The 21,997-nt window shown below is 34.0% G+C and overlaps 1 protein-coding gene across 2 annotated transcripts in view; it reads left to right on the top strand.

Moving 5' to 3' along the window:
* Positions 1-444: 444 nt before the first annotated feature.
* LOC124359198 (phosphatidylinositide phosphatase SAC2) overlaps positions 445-21,997 on the top strand; it is a 57,453-nt gene continuing 35,900 nt past the window's right edge. For both annotated transcript variants that reach the window (XM_046811753.1, XM_046811752.1), the window contains exons 1-8: positions 445-739; positions 1,804-1,979; positions 3,897-4,088; positions 5,726-5,971; positions 9,505-9,627; positions 10,291-10,516; positions 18,426-18,618; positions 21,514-21,679. In XM_046811753.1, the coding sequence (XP_046667709.1) occupies positions 613-739; positions 1,804-1,979; positions 3,897-4,088; positions 5,726-5,971; positions 9,505-9,627; positions 10,291-10,516; positions 18,426-18,618; positions 21,514-21,679 (1,449 nt within the window). In that variant the 5' untranslated portion in view covers positions 445-612. The remainder of the gene's footprint in view (positions 740-1,803; positions 1,980-3,896; positions 4,089-5,725; positions 5,972-9,504; positions 9,628-10,290; positions 10,517-18,425; positions 18,619-21,513; positions 21,680-21,997) is intronic.

Here is a 21,997-nt window from a genome sequence, read left to right as displayed (position 1 = left end):
TCCACCTTATGTACCATTACATCCTTGTGCAATCTTTGTAGATAGGTTCGAAATTGTGATCCAGCAATAGTAGCCTACTCACATTTAAGAACTGACTACCAGGATCTGCAATAAGCTTAATTTACAAGCCAAGTTGTTACTGAAACTAATTTATATACTGTAATACGTAACACAATATCAATTTTACACAATAGTAGCTGTATCATTGATCTAAGGTTCTATTTCAATTCAAAAGTTTATTTATTTTCACAGAAGACTCCATTTGGGCAATACTTACATAAAGTAATAACGAAAAAGGTAGAAACTCCTCACCGTCTAAATATTTTTAATATAGTATGTTATTTAAAAACAAACATAACAACAGCTGTTGAGGGATATTATCAACTACATAACTGCAACAGCTGGTGATAAATAATTTTTTTCTCTCAAGTTGGGCAGCAGCAGACCAAACTTATGGATGTTTTGACTGTGTTTTGACGTTTGTAATAAGCTATTTTGGGAACTTAAAAAATTCAATAAATACATAGAAAATTATTCCGTAAATTGTATTGGCATTCATATTATTAGCTACGTGAACCGCAAAGTGATTGTTTTTAGAAAATAAAAATAAAAATGTCGGAATATAAAACTAATCTTCCTGAAATGGAAGTATTTCGTACTGAAAATTATTATGTTTTTCTGAACAGTACTTCGAGCTTGTGGTGCAATCGGAAGACTGGAGAATTTCAGGTAAAACCAGGTGAGTATATTTATGTTGTGATTAAAATAACTGCTACTTTATTATGAATATTCCAAGATTTGAAGAATTCTTGTGTCAACATTGTCATGATTGAACCATATCAAATTAAGGAAAGATTAACTTTCCATTTTATTACTTATTTATAGCCTAACTGTTATGAATTTGAATCCATTTCTAGTGCACTGTACAGAAATAATATGTATAGTGATTTATTAAAATTCAATAGTTTGTTACTGATCTTTTAATCCAATCGTAGTAGCTTAGGCTTATGCTACCTTAAACTCTCAATTATTCTTTAAGCAGTACAGGTTTTTATAAATATAAAGAATTGCTTTGGTAGCCCTATGTAAAAATGCAACCCTAAGTGATTTTGCAATAAAAAATTATCTAGCATATTGAGTTTTGAGTTTATTGTATTGAAAGTGACTGTGGGATTGCTGGCAGTAACGCAGCTGCCTGGTTACTTTGCTAGGTATGAATATACCACACTTTCCGGGGAGACTTTTAATAAGCGGCCTACACTCATTTTTTGGTTGTTTTTACTGAACAATTCGATATATTATCCAACTTCGATATGTAAAAATCGTACACAGTATGAGTTATAATAAATTATCGTAACAAGAAGAATCTTGTACATTACAATTTTAAAAACCCTAACATTACAAAACAACAAACTAACTGTGGGATAAACCTAGATATAAAAAAAACCTAACAATTGTCCATATTTTTCTCATATTCGTTGCCATTTTCAGTCTCAAAATATTAGTTACTTCTTGCTGTTTATTGTTTACGTTAAAATTATTATAACTAATAAGTTGAAATCATATGTTAAGTTAAATAAATTATAATATCGAATTATTCCTTAGGATATTATACCAAATTGTTCAATTAAAAATATAGGTAGTTTACCTAGAGTAGGCCTATGAGGTAAGTTTACATATACCTATAATTTTCATGTTTGTGTGCAATCAGCACACACTTTGATTGACAGTCTTTTGAATACACTATTGGTATTAATAATATCACAAGTAGGCATAAGAAAATATAGCATCTTTGTAATGCAGGTTGGGAACTCGCCAATTCCGGAGATCCCGAGTGTCTAGGAGTGTTCTATGGGCTAATTGGTCAACTTGAACTGTTGTCTGACTGTCGTCTACTGCTGGTGAAGGATGCAGCTCGTGTTGGTGAGCTGCAGGGCCGTGGCACTGTCTACAAGATACGTTCCATAGCACTTCTTCAGGTATAGTATTTTATTGACTTAGAATATTGTATGTACAGTTTTAATAAAAAATCAGATGATTCCATCCTTACCCCTTTTCCGAAGAAAGATAAGTATATCTGGCTTGTGTTATCGCTGTAAAATCTGTAGTTTGATTGTCTTTACAGCAATACTTTTTACATAGATATATTTGAAAGGTTTGCATATTTACAGCTCTAACTCCACCACAAACAAATTATTTTAAATTTCATTTTACTCTAATATTTTGAACAATTTCTATAATTATATATCAGAACACACAAGAAAATTTTAAAAGCATTCAATTATGTATGTGTTAGCATATTGTTTACTAGTTTCAGAACTTTTATTAGAGCAGCCCACTCCAAAATAATCCAATGACATTTGATGCCATGTTGCCCTATCGTAACTGACCACCAGCTGTTCCCTGGTGTTTAGACAAACCGGTAATTTTTCATACACATAAAACTGGCAACATTGTTGGGAGTGAGATGTAGAGGTGGAATTGAAATAGAACAGCAACCACCGGACTATTTGGTGTGGGCTGCTCTAGATATTTTCAAGCTAAATCCTATGTGTCCGTGGCGTTTGACTTGGGCCACCTATTCAAATTAGCAGCATTGTATAGACCTAGCTGGCTGCAGGGTTTTATACAAATCTTGCACTTTGTGCATTGTTCCAAGTTAAATGTTAAGTAGTTTGAAATGGAATTTTTGTAAAAACTAAATCCCCAATATTTTGAAAAAATAACACATAGTATTATAGCACTAGACATGTGATGTCTCATTTGCAAAGTTGTTACCTAACCCTCCAGTGGCAATGGTGCACTTTATAAATGACAAAGGCAAATGTCAGTTATGTCAAAAAATGTAAAAATGGTACTTTGGGATTATACCGACCACACCAGCATGAAGAACACAAAAATATAAATTTATAGAAATAGACATGATAGAAAGAAAAAAACAACTCTTTAATTGCAAAATTACAAACTTACAAGCATTTCCAGGTATTGTGATCGATATTTTTGTCGCTGTTATCTTATCTTTCTCGAGAATCCCGATTACGGCAGGCCGCGCGGCATCACATGATTTGCACTGTACATAATTGCCTTTCCATTACAATTCAATTTATATTTCTGATCAGCCCCTCTAGAATTTGATATTTTACTGATAGGTACTATCTCGAGGGATGTTTTTCTTTCCTTGACATCCTTCCTTCGGTGCTGCCCCGCGCTGATGGCCGGAGGCACTCGCATTTTGGGTGGCGGAATGTGATCAAGAATAAAAACAAGTTTTGAGTGTTTTTTCAATAAAGAGTTTAGTTTTAGTTTGGTAATGTTTGTTTTTGTTGAATTTTTGTGTTTGGAGAAATGTAGAGGTAAAACACGGAAGTACAACAAAGCGACGAACCAGCTGAACGGGCGGCGAGACTCTGCAATCACGTTATCTACTAGACTGCTCGACTTTGACCTCTGTCTGAGGATGGGGAGGGGTTTGCGATAAGACAATTCCTGTTTTATATTGACGAAATATTGTTCTACGCTAATCTAGTAATCAGTAGAAGCAAAATGTCAAATAACGATTTATGTCTGGGTGTGGCGGTATAATCCCAAAGTACCGTAAAAATACATAGTTTGCACAAAGTATGGCATATTGTATATAAAATAAAACTACCTTACATTACAAGTAAAATCTAGTAATTGTCTCATGCCATTCTGAGGGCTACCCAAATTATGCCGAAACAGATACAGTCCCGTGCATGACTTGGTCACTCATTACTAGTGGGGCAGATGCTCTCATGGTCGACTACAAAGGTTTAATCTCAGTACTCTCTGTGCTTCCATGTCCAACTGTAACATGACTATGACCATGAATATGTATTCTCTGCAACAAGTAATATGTACAATACTGTTGTTTGCAGCCCAAAGGCCCAGATGTGACAGCAGGAGAACTAAAACTGAAGCCGTGCCGCAAGCACTGTAACTCCAATACCAGCATTGCAACTGACAATATACAGAAGGTGGCATTTGCCAAGACCTGGGGTACCATCAAGTCTGCTGGCAGCACCATAAAGAACACCACTCAGCAGGCAGCTGCTTTAGCTACATCCCAAGTAAGGCTTGTCTTTTTATATCAACTCCAGAAAGTAATCTCAGTTTTTTAGTACCATAACATGATAATTAACAATGAGAAAGAGAACCAATTTTATACTTTGGCATTTAGTCTACAAATCTTAAATTTCTAAAATTGAAATCAGTATATACATATTGTTTTTTTTAAAATATATTTCTATGCCTCTGGTTAGTCTGTGCAGTATTGATTCAAAATGTTACTGTAAAATATTTTTCTGTGGTACTTTGAATCTCACAAAGAGCATAGGTAATATAATAATTCCCTCCTAACTAATTTTTTATACCACATCTATGTGACTGTGTTAATTTTGTGATAAAGACAACAAATAGAAACGAAATATTACAAATATACATAGTTCTAAATGTTAATAAAACAATACTTTTTGTTTTTTTGTACGAGGCCTTTTCGAAACCAAAGGTTTCATCATCAGGTGTTTCCACAAAGATTTTTTTGTGTAATCATCTGATGATGAAACCTTTGGTTTCAAAAGGCCTCGTTCAAAAATAAACCATTTGGAAATATATTGTTTTATTAACTTTTAGTACGATTTAATAATTTTTCCAATTGCTCCAAGAGTCTTCAATAAAAATTATATGTTGATTAATAGCCAATATAGTTAAAATATAAACTATTAGCGGGCCCAACGCGCTTTGCTGCGCATTTCAATAATTTTTTTGCAAAAGTTGCCCGCGGCTTCGCACGCAATTTCCCGTTGAAAACAGTACACTATATTCACTTATTCTTTTTCTATCACATTCTAAACATTGCTGAGATAATTGATAGTCGTTCCATCGTGAGCCTCTTGGGCGTATTATGAAGGTATGTACCATATTCCTGCCTCTATCTAGCTGTTACCCACGGCTTCGCACGCAAATCTTAAGAACCGAAGTCCTTATATTACTTAGTAAATTTTTTTTTTTTTACTATAATAAATTTTAGATTAAATTAGTTATATCTCCGATGCCACGATTGAGCTTGCTTTGTTGTCTCGATCGAGAGAATATGTACACACGGAGTTTTGAGAACCATACTTCTGTCAAAAAAAAAACAACTAAGGTTGATTTTATAACATTCTTTATATTTGTAGCCAACGTAAGATAGTAATTATGATATCTGCATTGCTCTTCTGATCAAGCATGAGCATGGTTTATATTAAATAAATATTGCAGTTAAAGGTGAATTTTTACGTCAAATTTGAATTGTATTATCTGGATAGTAAAGTCTATGTTTAACAGTGATTGCAGAAACAGTTTAAACAAAATTTGTCGTTTCTCTTAAGCTTACTCTATGCTTTAAAACTATAAGTGTAATATATGTTTACAAAGAACAGCTGATTAAAAATTTGAAAAGACGTTAACATATGTTTGCTGCAATGCATTTCTTATGGGTATTTCTGTAACCAGTGGGGCGGAATCCTGAATCGGGAAAGGGATGGGCATAGCTTATAAACCTTCTCCGTGGAAAAATACATATACGTACAAATTTTCATCATGATCGGTCCAATAGTTCACGATTCCATAAAGGACAAACATACAAACATTCATTTTTATATATATAGATTTTAATTGGGATTGCAGTTATGTTTCGGATAGTATTGTAAAGGGTATGTTTGTGTAGGTGAAGGGCAATAATCAATTGAAAGACAAGGAAAAATATGAACGGCGGGTGGTAGAGGAGCTCCATAGAGTATTCACTGACACTGACTCGTTCTACTTTTGCGTGGACGGAGCAGGGCAGCCGGCTGACCTCACCAATACCCTACAGCGCCACTGTGAGCTGACTCCTGCCACACCACGCTGGCGTAACGTCGACAAGCGCTTTTTCTGGAACAAGTACATGCTCAAAGAGATTCTGCTACTGAATGTGAGTTAACTCTGCAACTGATGCCGAATTATTCTTGGTTGTTTAATTAACTACTATGTCCTCTCATGTTTGTCAGAATTATTATTTAGTAAGATTATATGTCATAAGTGTGTAGTTTTTATATTCCATATGTCTTAATACACTCACTTTCTATAGGTAAACCGCTAACAAAAAAACCTTGGTTGATTTGAGTTCACGCAGGGTGGGGTAAATATCCCTCCACCGCCCCTCCAAGCATCCCCACCACTGCTCGGCGCTCACTCTATTTCAATCTAATAAAATCAGCTGACTAATCCGGCTCAGTCGGTATCGTTCACTGCTGCGACCCGTTCAGTTGAACCGGTCAGTACAGAGTTACTAAGCCTTTCCACTAGAGCGTGTTTTACCGGTCATTGTGTTGACTGAACAAATTGAACGAGATATGAACGACTGGATGTAATGACCAAGTGAACGAAAGGATCTGCTTGCAAAAATGTGTTCGGATAGAGGAAGAAACAACATATTTTACAGTGAATGGATAGATATATAACAATAAATGTATTGTTTCAGGAATCTAGTAAATGTAAATATATATTATTAATAGAAATGATTAACAAAAATGAACTGTATGTTACTATTTGCATTACTAAATATTTTAAACTTTAATACTTAATAACAATGGACTTGTTTGATTAATATGCCTTTGATTTATCATAAAATTATTTCACTACAAATGTTTCAATAAATTACTAATTATCAAACAGACACATTGCATTGTTTGAAAACAATTTATTTTTATAAATAACAACACATTTTAAACATTTAATCGATTAAGTTACCTCCAATTTTCATAATACCCAGGCTAAGTCCCTTTTAAATGCTAATTGGCAATCAATTTTTAACAGCACATATGTTAATGTTTTTACATTACAACTTCAGAATATTATTACAATTTCAATAGACAATCGAATAAATTTAAAACGAGGTCAAAAAAGCTAAAACCATGGATTACTTCAGATTTAGTCCATGCTATAAGACAAAGAGATAAATTACGTAAATTAGTGAAAAAGCAACCATTTAATGTGGAGCTTAAAACCCGCTATGTCAATTGCAGGAACATTTTAAGCAGAAATTTAAAGCAACTAAAAAATATTATTTTTGTGATAAATTCGACCAAGCTAATGGGGATTTAAATATGTTTTGGGGGGTTTTAATTAAATTGAGTGGTAGAGGGGTTAACAAAGTTTCTTCCCTAAATAAATATGTGCCAAATACCAAATTATTCAATGACAAAATTAAGCTTGAAGTAGCTACTGAATTTAATAAATTCTTTACTAATGTGGGTCAGAACTTGGCGAACTCTAATGGCTCAAATATAACAATTTTTTTCGAAGACAGATCTTATAGGCTTCATTCCACCTTTAACTTACGCACTGTTACAAGAGGTTATATGTTACGTATCCAGTTTGAGAGGAAATTTCACTCTTGGGCACGATTCGATACCTGCAAGTATATTTAAAAAAATCACAACACATTCATTTTTTGACAAATAAAATCCGCCTTCAAGTAAATTTTTGCCTTCAGACAATTACGAGAAGTACTCACAGATAAGGAAATTAAAGTGGTCTATTTTGCTTTCGTTCAATCCCAACTTTCATTTGGTATTATAGTCCATGGTGCTGCTTTCAAAACTATTCTTGAGCCATTAATTTTTGACCAAAAAGCTATACTAAAAATAATGTTCTTTAAGAGTACAACATATTCTTTAGAATTAATTTTCTTCCAGAAATTTGTTAATCAAAACCATTCTTATTTACTTATACATTAATTTTCATACTATTTTAGCGTTGAGAACTTATACTCATAACACACGGTACTCGCAACAAGTCGTCATTACAGTTTCTATATTAAACATTAAGCGTAACAAATGTGTATTATATTTCTCAAGTTTTGTACCGTAACGTGTGTTTGAGTTACAACTTCGCTTCTGTGTTTGCAATTACCTAATCTTTACTGGTTTAAAAACGCGTGAAGGATGGGTTACTATTGTTAGATGGCGAAGAAGTATATAGATTATAGTCCCTTGTTATCGCTGAACTTCTAACCCTTCCTCGCTATTTATTGTTATTCGGTCTGTCCTTCACTATAATTACCATAATTAATACTTCATACGACAGTGCAGCAAAACTAGATTTATACTCGGTTACGTATCATTATCAATGTGACTCATCAATTGCCTGCGTGGTCACTGTTGTCATTGCCATCCAGCCGGATTAAAAATAAATTCTAAAACCATTAATAATATCAAAAATTACTACATTACTATTTTTTACTTATAAAATCATTTGTTCTATTATTAGTTTTGAGTTCCAATATTCACGACCAGAGCCTACGCACAGGTCCTAGGCCCATGTAGGCTCATCCCGGTTATACTACTCTTCTTATTTCAAATTTGAATTGAATTAAATAAAATTAATGCAAGGTTTATTATAATAAGAAATAATTAACTACATATAAGTACCGTATTGTTACACTCTGATACATGATTTCAGACATTGTATATATTTGCTTACGCTTGTTGCAAAACGTGTATATGTGTTTTATTGTACTATTTTTAAGAAAATAAACCATTTTCATTTCATTTTTCATTTCACCTGATTGGGAAAAAAGTGTCAAATTTATTCAGTTGCCAGGCCAAATTGAACAAAACTTTCAAAGTGAACGGGTCTTTTGAAACACTCCGATCCGGATCACTCGTTCACCTGACTGACTCGTTCGAATTGAACGGTCCAAGTAAGTAACTGCAGTATAAACAATATGGCGCGAGCAAGACAAGATTTAAACAGCTGACAAGAAGATGCTCCGCCCACTCGCCACTCCCCCCCGCCGGAGGGGGGCCCCTCCTGCGCTGTGCTGCTCAAATATTTGCTTCTGCGCAGGTTTCTTTATTAGCGGTTCACCTATAATATTATCTATATATAAAATTATTTAAAATCTCATACTATACATTGTTTTTGAGTACTTTTTAAAATCTTTTAAGTTTTACCTTAATGTGTTATATTTTTTATAGTTATAGTAACAGTTTTAAAATATTGTGCAAGTTGCCTTGGACTTGTAAAGTTTGCAATTTCTTAAAGTTTCATAAATAAATCATTCTAGACCAAGTAGAGCGTTCCCAATACTTCTTATATTTGCGATTTTATGATGCTATCTTAGTTATTCTAGAAAATTCTATTATTAAAGAATATTTTATTAAAAATAATATCAGACTCTTAAACAAGTATAATATGGATATACAACATTTTTGTGTAATGTAGCAAAATCATTTTTATAGTGAAATAAGGTCCTAAAATAATAATCATGGTAATCAATAGAAAAATATATTTTGTATGGGCAACAAGTATAACATAAAATTTGTATCTATTATATGAAAAGCCTTACCAAAACGTAATCAAGTTGCTAATAAGGATAACACTTAATAATAAATGTTATTGCCTCTGATGATGTTTATAGGTATGAGATGTTTCCTAGACTGTGTTATGTTGTTGCTACAGGACCCCCTGGCAGAAGCCTGGGTGTTGCCCGTGGTCCAAGGTTTCTTCCAGATAGAGCAGTGTCATGTGGAGGTGGGCTTTGATGTGCGTGTAGACAACAACTCAGTCACTCCTAGGTATGAGGTGAGTGCCATCATTTGTTATGTGGTTTTTACAAAATGATAAGATTGTAGTAATCAAAACATTTTCAGATCTCTTGCAAGAAACATTTTCAAGAAGTTTCCGACGTTGACCATAGACTGCAGGTACTCATTTGTTTATTTCTCTTCAGTTCCAATTTATCTTCAAATGACCGTGTTCAGTCAGTTTTTCTAAGTAATCAGATGATTCTGTTTCTGTTTGTGTACAATTCTGTTGTTATATCTGATACAGTTATCTTGTAGCCTCATTTTTACATTTCCGGTACATTTTCTGATAGTTTTTAAACGTTTTGTTGTGTTTACCGTAAGTAAATAAATGTGGATATTTTTGTAATTATTGATTGTGTAAAATGCGTGAGTGTAGTTAGTTCAAGTGTTAGCGTAGTTATTGAGTGTGTAAAATGGCAAGAGAAAGACTTTCAAACGAATTTTTAGCTGAGAATAGCTGTATAAAAACTTACTTTTTAGGACATTATTACACAGGAAAAACCCACCAGTCGAAAGGTTAAGGACACATACTAAGTTTGATATGTAAATTATTCATCAATCCTAGAAGAAAAATGTATTTTTTTCATGGATCTAAAATGTAATGCATGTCATATTTTATGATTGAGTAAATCATTACAGTTGCATACTGTCTACACAGGTATTCACATTGTCGCTACTATCTCGACGCAGCAGATACCGGGCTGGCACTCGGTACAAGCGGCGTGGCCTGGACGACAGTGGCCACTGTGCCAACTACGTGGAGACGGAACAGATCATCTCCCACAGACATCACCAGGTGGCTGTGACACTGGTCCGAGGCTCTGTACCTGTCTACTGGTCACAGCCGGGGTACAAGTACAGACCTCCTCCTCGACTTGACAAAGGTACGGTTGTTTATAGGGTTCAATTTAATTCAAATATTTGTGTTTTACTACATAATCTCTTTGACTGAATATTTCAATATAGGCCTAAATTTAAAGATGAGCCCATTGATTCCTCTTAACTCAAGCTTGTTTATGAAAAATGTATGAATAAAAGATTAATTGTGCAGAGATTTTAAATTTATTTATATTTCAATTTTAAATGATTAATTTTTTATTTATACATTTTTGTAGGAATGCAAAAAGGTTAAGCTTAACCCTTATAACGTCACAGACGCCGTATGGCGCATAGACAAACTATCTCCAAACGGCAAAGACGCGGTACGGCGCATCGACACAAAACTGCGTCTATAACAAATTTAAGTACCTTTTAAATCCGATCAATGTCACTAACGGTATGTGTCAACCATGTGTGTGGGTTATTGACCTATGTCAAGCGTCAAAATATAGCTGTCGCGTTACATTGTTTGAAACAATAGACGCGGTGTCTAGACACTCTCCCCGCCACACGGCACAGACGCCGTGCTGCGTGCGCGCTTTTGTTTGCAGTTTGGCTTCAGGTAGTGCGTGTCTAACCATCGCTGAGTCGGTTTCCTTCGTCGTGTTTTCTGTTTATATGGTTTTTATTTATTTGTTAAAAGTATTGATATCTTAGTTTTAGTATTCATTTAGTGTTTTTAGTGTCATTTTAGTGTTTAGTCTCACCTATTTAGTGTTCAGTTACTTTGGGATTATACCGACCACACCAGTATGAAGAACACAAAAATATAAATTTATAGCTAAACAAACATGATAGAACGAAAAAACAACTCTTTAATTACAAAATTACAAACTTACAAGCATTTCCAGGCATTGTGATCGGTATTGTTGTCGCTGTTATCTTATCTTTCTCGAGAATCCCGTTTACGACAGGCCACGCGGCATCACATGATTTGCGCGGTACATAATTGCCTTTCCATTACAATTCAATTTATATTCTGATCAGATCCTCTAGAATTTGATATTTTACTGATAGGTACTATCTCGAGGGATGTTTTTCTTTCGTTGACATCAGCGAGAAGGCATGGCACTCGCATTTTGGGTGGCGGAGTATATGATCAAGAATAAAAACAAGTTTTGAGTGTTTTTTCAATAAAGAGTTTAGTTTTAGTTTGATCATGTTTGTTTTTATTGAATTTTTGTGTTTGGAGAAATGTAGAGGTAAAACACGGAAGTACAACAAAGCGACCCACCAGCTGAACGGGCGGCGAGACTCTGCAATCACGTTATCTACTAGACCGCTCGACTTTGACCTCTGTCTGAGGATGGGGAGGGGTTTGCGATAAGACAATTCCTGTTTTATATTGACGAAATATTGTTCTACACTAATCTAGTAATCAATAGAAGCAAAATGTCAATTAACGATTCATGTCTGGGTGTGGTCGGTATAATCCCAAAGTACCGTGTTCATTATTAGTGATAAATAACATGTCTCGTAACATTGACGATCCTGAGTACAGTGACTTTATAATTTTAAAATTTTTACTTTTTTATACTTACCATAATTATAGAAAGTAAAAATAAAAATGAACTTTACATATTAAAAATTTTTTTTTTCTAATATTGTGCCGTTTGCTGGAAGTCGTGAAAAGATATACTGACGTTATAAGGGTTAAGTAATATGAATTGAATTATTATAATTTACCCAGTTCAATAAAGTGATTTAAATTTTTTTCTATCTTTATGGTGTTTAGGCCAGTCTTGCTTAACCCGTTTCTGCCCAAATTATTTTTTTTGTCAGATTTTTTGGTGGCCTTTGGTTATTTGCTTTATTATCAGTTATTTACTATAGTTTTAGTATGAAATATGTAAAATTTAATAATAACAATAAATTATAGCATGTCGACATATGTCGACAGTGGGCATGAACGGGTGCAGTTAGAGAATAGAGGCTAATGTAGACATTTGTCGACAGTGGGAATGAAAGGGGTGGTTTTAAAAATAAGTTAAAAAAATGAAATAATGATGCTTTTATTGTTCCATTACAGTATTTATGAATAGATTACATATCAGAAAGGATTGTATAAGAGATTACTTCCTCAGGAAGTATGGAAAGCCTCCGCACAAAGCACATGGCATCCAACTTGACAAGTCTTGCACCGTTTCCTTGTTGCTTTGGAACACAGTGCGCAGCGAATTTGCTTTTGAACTGTTTCTAAATGATGATCTTTTCCACTGAATCGGATTTCAGGCAACACCCTACTGGATACTGTCTGGCTTGGCCGTCCTGCAGAGGATCGATGGCTTGTGCATGTTCGCATGTACGTACGGACAATGTAGCGGGTGGAATTCCAAGAAGATCTAATTGTTCTTCAGCTCCTTTTGGCGTCATTCTGTATAAAATCCAAGCATTATTCATACTCACATTCAGCATGTATGCAACCATTGGCCAATACCACTTTTTGTTGCGAATATGAATACGGTAGGTAGATACATTTTCATCTAGCCTATCCACCCCACCCATATTCATATTGTACCAATTGACACAGTTTGGCTGTGGCAACAACGATGTGTTTTTTTATTGCTAGAGGGACCAACGCTTTGCTTTCCCCTCAGGATGAACGCCTGTTGCTGTCGACGCTATAGTAAAAACACTGTTGTCCATGTATCTTACAAGTGTTATGTTGGTGTCTGTGTCAGTTATTTGATGGAAAGTACCTCTTGGTTCTTTCTTGAGATCTTGAGGTTTACGAAGAGGGGCATCCTCAACTCTGTCTACCCTTATGGTCCCTGTACCATGATATCCCCTGTTTTTTAACGCTTCAAGCAGTTTTAAAGATGTAAAGAAGTTGTCCGAAAAACAAAACTATATTTTCTGTCCTGTGGGAGTTCAGATATAAGATCAATGAACAACTGAGCCTCCCACACCGAGCTCAGGAATAGTTGCTCCAGTCGCTTTGCCCTGATACGGTTCCGCTTGAATAGCGTAGCCTAACCTTGTAGCTAATATCCAAACTTTATATCCGAATCGGATAGGCTTCCCATGGATATGTTGTTTCAACCCGTGCCTTCCAAAATAAGGTACCATGGATTCATCAATGGATAAGTAAATGTCACCTGGGAAGTAACGAAGCCCATCGCTCGTTCAGCATGCACATAACAGAAGCGAACTTTGGCAAACTTGTCATCTTTGTCTAATTTATCATTTTCACAGAAGTGAATGTTTTTCAAGATATCCTGAAAACGATTACGTGAAATTGCACGTGAAAACTGCTTCATGATGTGTGTCCTCTGCCGTTTCCCAGTACATTCTGTAACGAGCCATAGTGTTGTATCCTGATAGAAAAAGAATGGCGAAAAACAGACGTATTTCATTTTTTGATGTAGAAAAGTTTATGTTTCCTTTTTCTAGGGAATATTGATTAGTGCAATAAACAATGTACTCTACGACCTCGTCATCAAAGAACATTTCAAACAGTTTTCTACAGGAGAATAATCATTTGACAAGAAATTCGCACGAGTAAACTCTATAGAGCTTACATCTGCAATGTCTTTTTCTTCCCATGTACGTTTTGACTTATTTCCTTTCACCTTCTTTTTTGTTCTAACATCTTTTATTTGTTTTCTTTTTTTTAGTTCTCTGCTCTCTAACGTATTTTTACTACTAATCTTTTCTTTTCCTTGGGTTTCTTCTTCAAAAACAACATCTACGCTTACTACACTGTCATCTTCGTCCACAGGTTCCTCAAATTTCTTATCTTCTACTTGTTCCACTTCTTCTTGGTCACTTTTTTCTTCAGGTATTCCACCAATTCTTATTGTAACTAACCCATCTTCAGTTAATTTTCTTCCTATCAGCTCACCACCAGCTCTGAGTTGGTTGCCAGATAAATGATTTATGTTGCCACTATCATCGTCATCGGAATCACAGTCACTGAGGGGCTGGATTATCTGGTGGCTCAATAAAAAATGTGGATCTATAATATTTTCACTCTCTTCCAATATATTAGCGATGTCAGCTACCGTCAAACAATTTGTTTGTAATGGACATCGACCCCTACCGCTGGTGCCCACTGTCGACATTTGTCGACATCAATATTTATGATTGTAAAATCGATACCCTAAAACAATATTTTACACGTTCAACACAGTAATACGTCATACACATATCTTATATCACTATAAATAGCGTACGGTAAATAAATATTATTATTTACAAGGTTGTAATACACTTACCTGTCTATCAGTGACATAGTGAGGCTGAGAGTCAATCAGTAGAGTTGTTGACACAAAAGCACCAAACTAGCCACTGCCGCGGCGCATCAACTGCTAGTTCAGAGATACCAACATAACAGCGGGATATTATCGTAAGAGTCCTAGACAATCAAAATTTCCCACAAATAAAAAATATTAAGTTGCGTGTCGACAAATGTCGACAGTGGGAAGAAACGGGGTTAAGAAATGTATTTGAGTAAAATTTTTGTTTTAATTAATAATTTTTTTCAAATTGTATTTGCATGATGTTATATTGCATTGATTTGTCACAAATAAATGAAGGAAGATGGTGGGTATGTTCTACTGTACAAATCTTATGTATATAATTTAAAAAATATGTATAAAAGTTATTGATTAAAAGGAATGAAATTTTAACCCATTGCGGATCGTATTGTTTTGGCGCACGGGCACCAGCGGGCACGAATTATTTTACGGTCAGCAGCCGCACGAACAGCAATGGTGCGCCACATCGTATCGCTCATTATTGTATACTAGAAAATTTAGCTGTGAAGGTATTCATTCAGATGGAACATGGGCCTGCTGGGGTATCCGTGATGTAGGAACGATAACACGTGAGCATAGTTCCGGGGTGGCAGGGATGATGTCTGAATCATAATCTAAATAAAGCGGCTCGGGCGAAGCGATTACAACATCCGGGCCATTGTCTAGACTAAACCCGCCAACATGTACATTTGCGTCGTTTAGTTGTGTCACTAACCTTTAAAGTATTATAATAACAACTGAGGAAAACACCCAATCAGAAGTGCTAAAAAGCAGAGAGTAAACTCATATGAATGATTTTTCAACTTCGACATACAACTGTGATCTGTAGGATATTTATAAAACTTTTGAAAACTCTAAACGTAGACCGTTGTTAAACACTCTTAGTTGACAAGTGAAGACGATCGCCTGATCTATCAGACATTAATAGAACTATTTAGAGGGAAACTTAAAAGCAGACCGCTTTTGCGACCTGAGCTAGTCATCGTGCCGTTAGGCCCGGCCGCTGCGTGACGAGCCCAGCTCGTCAGTGATCCACAATGGGTTAATATAATTAAGCCCAAAAGATCATATCTTGAAATTTTTGAAGTTTTTTTGGCTACCATCTTGTTGATCAGCAAAAAATAAACTGGCGTTTTGCGTCATATCTTGTATTATTTACTATTTACTTAAAAGATGTCTAAAAATGTTTTAATGGTTTTGACACGTTCTATTGAAAAAAAAAACGAATAGGTAAGAATAAAATTACTTGTACAAGGTTCTTAGCATAGAGTTACATATTAATACATATTTCTATTTTTTAATTTTAAAAACTAAGAAGCTAATGTGTAAAGTTTGTTGGTTTGTGTTAAACATAGATATTTTTATCTGTTTGAGTTTAATAGCTTTTGAAGTATCATAATAGTAACGTAACTTATAAGTAGCATAAAACAAATTAATAATCTGTATCACGATATATTTTTCAACATATGTTACATTAATTGAGGTAAACATTGAACAATAATGAACTTAAGTTTTCTAAAACAACCATTATACCTATTATTATTCACAATTACATTACAATAGCATCATATTGAAATTAGCTGGTAATAGTAGTCAAAGATTTGGACACCATACAAGATGCAACCATTAAATGTAGTTGGAAAACACATTTCTCAATAATTCAGAGGCAGTACTACTCTGTGTCTGCTGGCACTATTATGTTAAAATAATGTTGTTTCTGATAACTAATTATTAGCACAATTAAACTTTAATATACAATTGGAGATTAAAATAATTAATTATTAATTACTTTTCTCATAGCAAAATAGCACAAATAAATCGTCAACCCTGAACTTCAATATGCTATTCACTATGGTTTGATTGGCGGATGATTGGTAGTTTTATTTTAAGCATTCCTTTTATAAGTAAGGTTGGCCCGGACATACTTAACAGTATGTTATTATCTTGGTGTTTATGTGATTTCTTTCTTCAATAACATTTTTGTAATAATTCTTACAGATTTTTTCTTCTTTGTGAACGTCCCTCGTTTCAAAACTCATTCTTTTCCAAGTATTGATGTTTTGTCTGCCTAATCAGAAGCATTAATTATAATCTTTTAGGTGTATGACTGAAAAAGCCATTCTTTAAATGTTTATGTGGAGACTATTCATGAAATACCCAACCAGTGGTCGAGAGCCTTTCTTTCACATAGTGAATGTAGGAAGAATCAATTCTTCCACGAGTTTGTGGTACCACTGCATACTTTACCTTACTCCAGTATTGTATTATGTACCCCAATATCATGGCCGAAACATCTCAAACTTTTAATTCCATTAGGAATGTTTTAACTGGTGAACTTAGATATCATAGTCAAGGCACTAAGGATCATGTTTTTGTAATAAAGACATTAACAACAAATTAGACTAGTCATTTATTTATGTTGCCTATCACAATGGCCTGGCAAAATCCAGTGTGGTAGTTAAAGTGTTAAATACAGTCAGTAAAGTTTATTTTAGTAAAAAAAATTATGGTTGCCTGTAAAGTCTGTTTTACGGACGAAGATTTTACGTGACAACGTCTTTTTCTCGGTAGAATATTTATTGATATGAATATTATTAAATTGCACAATAGGAACAAGGAATTGAATGAAAATAAGAATTGCACAAATTTTAACTATAGAAATATATTTTGTTTACTAAAACATTGTACATAATTTGAAATTAATTAAAATTTGTTATTGTAAATGGTAAAGTTGAATAAAACATTTACTAAAATTGGAATTTGAAATTCTTGCTAAACACAGTTAAATTCTAACTCCGCGCGTGGTGATTGGTCGGTTTAGTTCGTTTGTTTGGTCGCACTGTTATGACAGGTTAGAGGTTATAATTTGTTATTTTAAATGTTTGACTAGCAATACGCGCTGTTTCTTCTCAATCGACTGAATTACGATTGATTGCAGAGTGATTTAAACTAATAATTTACTTAACACTATCAACATTTGTCAATAGTATGACATAACCTATAAACTCAGTTTCTCAACTTTTGTGTCAATCTAACAATTAATCAATCAATCATAGTTTACGATAATGAAATATCAGTGTACAATTATTTACCTTTATTGTTGTAGTTGTTGTAAATGACGAATCTAAGCACTCCACATTTTCACGAATAAACATAGTTATCTGCTTTATCCCGTGCGGCGGACCCACAGTTATCTGCTTTATCCCGTGCGGATCCTGTGCGGCGGACCCACTGGACGGGCATCGTAACGTTACCGGGTGTTACACTTTTTCATGAGTGGCTCCGAGCCGCAACCTAATTTAAGACGTTGTCACGTCAAAATAGTCACTATTCTGTAGTTGTTATCACCAAATAAATACATGACTCTGGCAGCAAGACAGTGTTTTGTGGTAGGTATAATTATTTCAGTTAACTTTACATATACCTGATTGCCATCTGATGAAATTGGTATTGGAACTGCTTTGTTGTTGATGTGGATTAGAACAACATCGTCTTGTAAAGATGACAGACCTTACTGCTGTTTTAAATGGTGTGGTTATATATCTAACATATTACATTTTTTTAAATCTCAAATTGTTCATGGAGGTTTTAATTACAGTTCATGATGGTTTGTTTATAAATTACTTTTATGCAATCTAAATAATTGATTTTGCAGGGGAAGCTGAAACAAAGATAGCTTTTGAGCGTCACTTCGAGGAAGAGCTTCTGCGGTACGGGCCAGTGTGTGTTGTCAACCTGATAGAGCAGACTGGAAAGGAACGAGTGATATGGGATGCCTTCACCAGCCATGTGCTACAGTACAACCACCCCGACATCACTTATGTCACCTTCGACTTTCATGAGTACTGGTAAATCATAACCATTTTGTCATAGACATTAACAGTGAAAAAGTGTATACTAAAGTTTAGTAGGAAATCAAATCTTGTTATGGTATCCCGTTATATGTTTTTGCTTTTGTACCTATCAATGTTTGCTCTCTTGTATTGTAAGTACTTTGTAATTTTACTTATAACTTAAATTTAATGTCAGGAATATAGAAGAAAATTATCTCCTGATTGGAATTTTTCAACCTTGAAATGTAATGTTTTTTTAAAAAAAAGAAAAACAAAAAATATACCACAGTTGTAAAGTATAAAGCAAAATAAAGCTCTTGTATTTGTGGTGTGTTTAAAAAAAATTTAAATATGATTTTAAAAAAGACTTTCTTAAAGTAATCCTAAAAATTCTAATTCGGGCCACAAAACACTGTAGAGGAAGACTGAAAGATGTTCTTACTGTTTGCACCAATTCAATAAAATAAATGCATTATATTAATAAAAAATGAATGTAACTAAATAGATAGACCAGAAATATATCATAATTCTGACTTGATTTTCTTTCTAAAGTTAAAATAATTTTAACCCTTTGAGTGCCGGAGCATCGCTGTCGGCGATCTCGCATTATATGCAAAAAATGCCAGAATCGCTGTTAGCAACTTCTGCAGTAACGCTTATATTTTATAAAGTATTTATCTAATTTGGCTCAATGACTATACATACACATTCCAAAGGCTTCAACGTAACTTTTGATGTAGGTTTTGTTGCATTCTGGTTAGATTCTGATTTTTACGGCGGTTGTATAGTGAGCGCGTCAGTTGAGTTTAGAATCGACCGCTACGCGGTATTTGCGATCCTGCGTTATATGCAAAAAATGCCAGAATCGGTATTTGCGACTTCTGCAGTAACGCTTATATTTTATATAGTATTTATCTAAATTGGCTCAATGACTATACACACTCATTCCAAAGGCTTCAACGAAACTTTTGATGTAGGTTTTGTTGCATTCTGGTAAGATCTTGATTTTTACGGCGGTTGTAAAGTGAGCACGTCAGTCAAGTTTAGAATCGACCGCTACGCGGACGAGCCATCACATGTTTTGTTTGCGCTGCTATTTCACAAATGATATTGAAAGTTTTTAAGTGTAAATGGGTTTGTAGTGTTAGTATGTTCAAATTATTTCGTTTGTGTATGTTGTTCTAGTCTGTGTGTAAATAGAACAATGACTGTACCGTGAGTTACGGTGATCGTAAGCATCTAGTACTATACTAAATACGTTTGTATAGTTTTTATGTTTTTTGTGTTTGTTCAGTGATATTCATAAACAATGAGTCGTAGTGGTTCATATTTTCATATTTATTTTCCAAACTTTATTTATAAGTATAAAAAAAATTTGTATATGTGTTTTTGTAAAGAATTAAATGGAGTATAAGATAGAATAACTAAAAGTGAACAAATAAAATATTTCAATAACACTAAGTTGTAGTTAGACACTAAGTGTCAAAATAAAAAACAAAATGTTTTTGCTCATAAAGTTTTTGTTAATGATTTTTTATTTGTGTAAAAACGTTAAATAAGTGATCAATGTATTATATGTATAAAGAAAATATATGTATCTAAAAAAAAAAAAACAAAAACCCAAGACATTATACCAATAAATAAATTTGTTATTAATTTTTAACCAGACCCTTGCAGAATCAGGCATTTTTGCTCGGCATTTTATGCATACCATATAGAAAAACGCTGCGACACTCAAAGGGTTAAGCAAGACAGACCAGGTTGACAACCATAAAATATAAGATCTAGTATGAAGATTATATTATAGTACATGCAAGTTTATCCTTTATTGGATTTATGGCCATGACTGCAATTACAAGTGTATAACAGCTGGAGCTAGGTAGGATGTGAGTCATAACTTAGACTTTAGTAGGCTTCTATGACTATAAAAGTAAAGAATTTTATTTTGAATTTAAATAAATAAATTAAGGACCCTCACGGGTGATGATCCACTTTGTGTTCAATTGCTACACTCGTGTTTTCACGTGCTAAACAGCTGCTTTGCTACATGAGGTCTAGTAGCCTAAGGTGATACACATTGGCCTCTAGTATTGTTTATTTTAACTACAAATCCACAATTCTGCCTGTACATTAGAAGCAGAATGTTATTGTTTTCTGGTTTTTAATTGCATTTTTGAAGTTACTAATGTAAATTTTTATTTTATATTTTGATTGTGGTTCAGTGGATGTGGGGGCAGGAATTATTTGTAATAATCATGAAGACCTTTTATCAATTTTAGTTTTTGCCCAGATACGTTGTTGTGACTTAGGCAGTCAGCAGTGTGTTATTTTTCTGAGAATTATGGTGATTGAGATTGGACTTAATTTATTAACCATGATCTGATTTGATGAATAAGGAGATTCTGGCTCTAGTTTAGTAAACGAAGAAGTTGATCATGATGGATGAGAAATACCATACATGTATGCCAACTGTGGAGCAGCTCTGTGTGCGGCAAATAATCCTGATAGTACTAGGTGACAGCACTTTTGAAAACTCGGCACTTAAAGGGTTAACAAAACTCAGTACTTCAGGAGCAGCATATCTGTATAAACTAATAGATTTAAAATGTGGATTTTCATGGTTTCTAAGTTTAATAATAATGGTTTAAAAATACAAAGATTTAATTTTAGTTAAGTTTATCTAAGAAGGTTTATTTTATGAACAATTTGTATTATTTAATTTTTATTTTGTTATTTGAAATCTGCATTTAAGGGTAAAGTTTTGCCAACAATGCATTTCTATACACTTATTAATTAAAGAGTTGGCCACTGGTATTTGTGGTTTAACCAAAAATATGTTAATTTTGATAGATTGAAGAATGAAATAGTTTAATTATAATGTTCTAATTTTACATTCTGTGTTATATGTAGCAGAGGAATGCGGTTTGAGAATGTATCAGCCCTTGTTACAAGCTTGTCGGATGTGATCCACGAGCAAGGGTTCACGTGGAAGGACAAGCAAGGACTGATCTGCCGTCAGACTGGTGTATTCAGGGTCAACTGTATTGACTGTCTTGATCGCACCAATGTTGTCCAAGTCAGTATGTCACAAGACTGTCTCATACAATGTAGTAGTTCTTAGCTGTTTATTGTCAAGTTAGAGTTATCGAAGGCCATAGATTTTGTCATGGACACTACAGTTTTAAGTTAATTGTGTGGGATTTCATTTAATGATTGATTAAGGAAGTTTTACTTTTTGTTTGAACTATGAAATCTGTCTTAGCTGTTTACTGAATTCAACAAATAAATAATATAAATGTTTTAATTTTTTAGTAATTTATTATAAATTATATTTCAGTAGTATTATTAAGGAGGATTACCATAATGTGTATTTTAACCCTTTGAGTGCCGCAGT

Source organism: Homalodisca vitripennis, chromosome 4 (genome assembly GCF_021130785.1).
Source record: "Homalodisca vitripennis isolate AUS2020 chromosome 4, UT_GWSS_2.1, whole genome shotgun sequence".
Lineage (NCBI taxonomy): Eukaryota > Metazoa > Arthropoda > Insecta > Hemiptera > Cicadellidae > Homalodisca > Homalodisca vitripennis.
The sequence above is the reverse complement of the archived record's forward strand: the minus strand, read 5'-3'. Positions and strand labels throughout refer to the sequence as shown.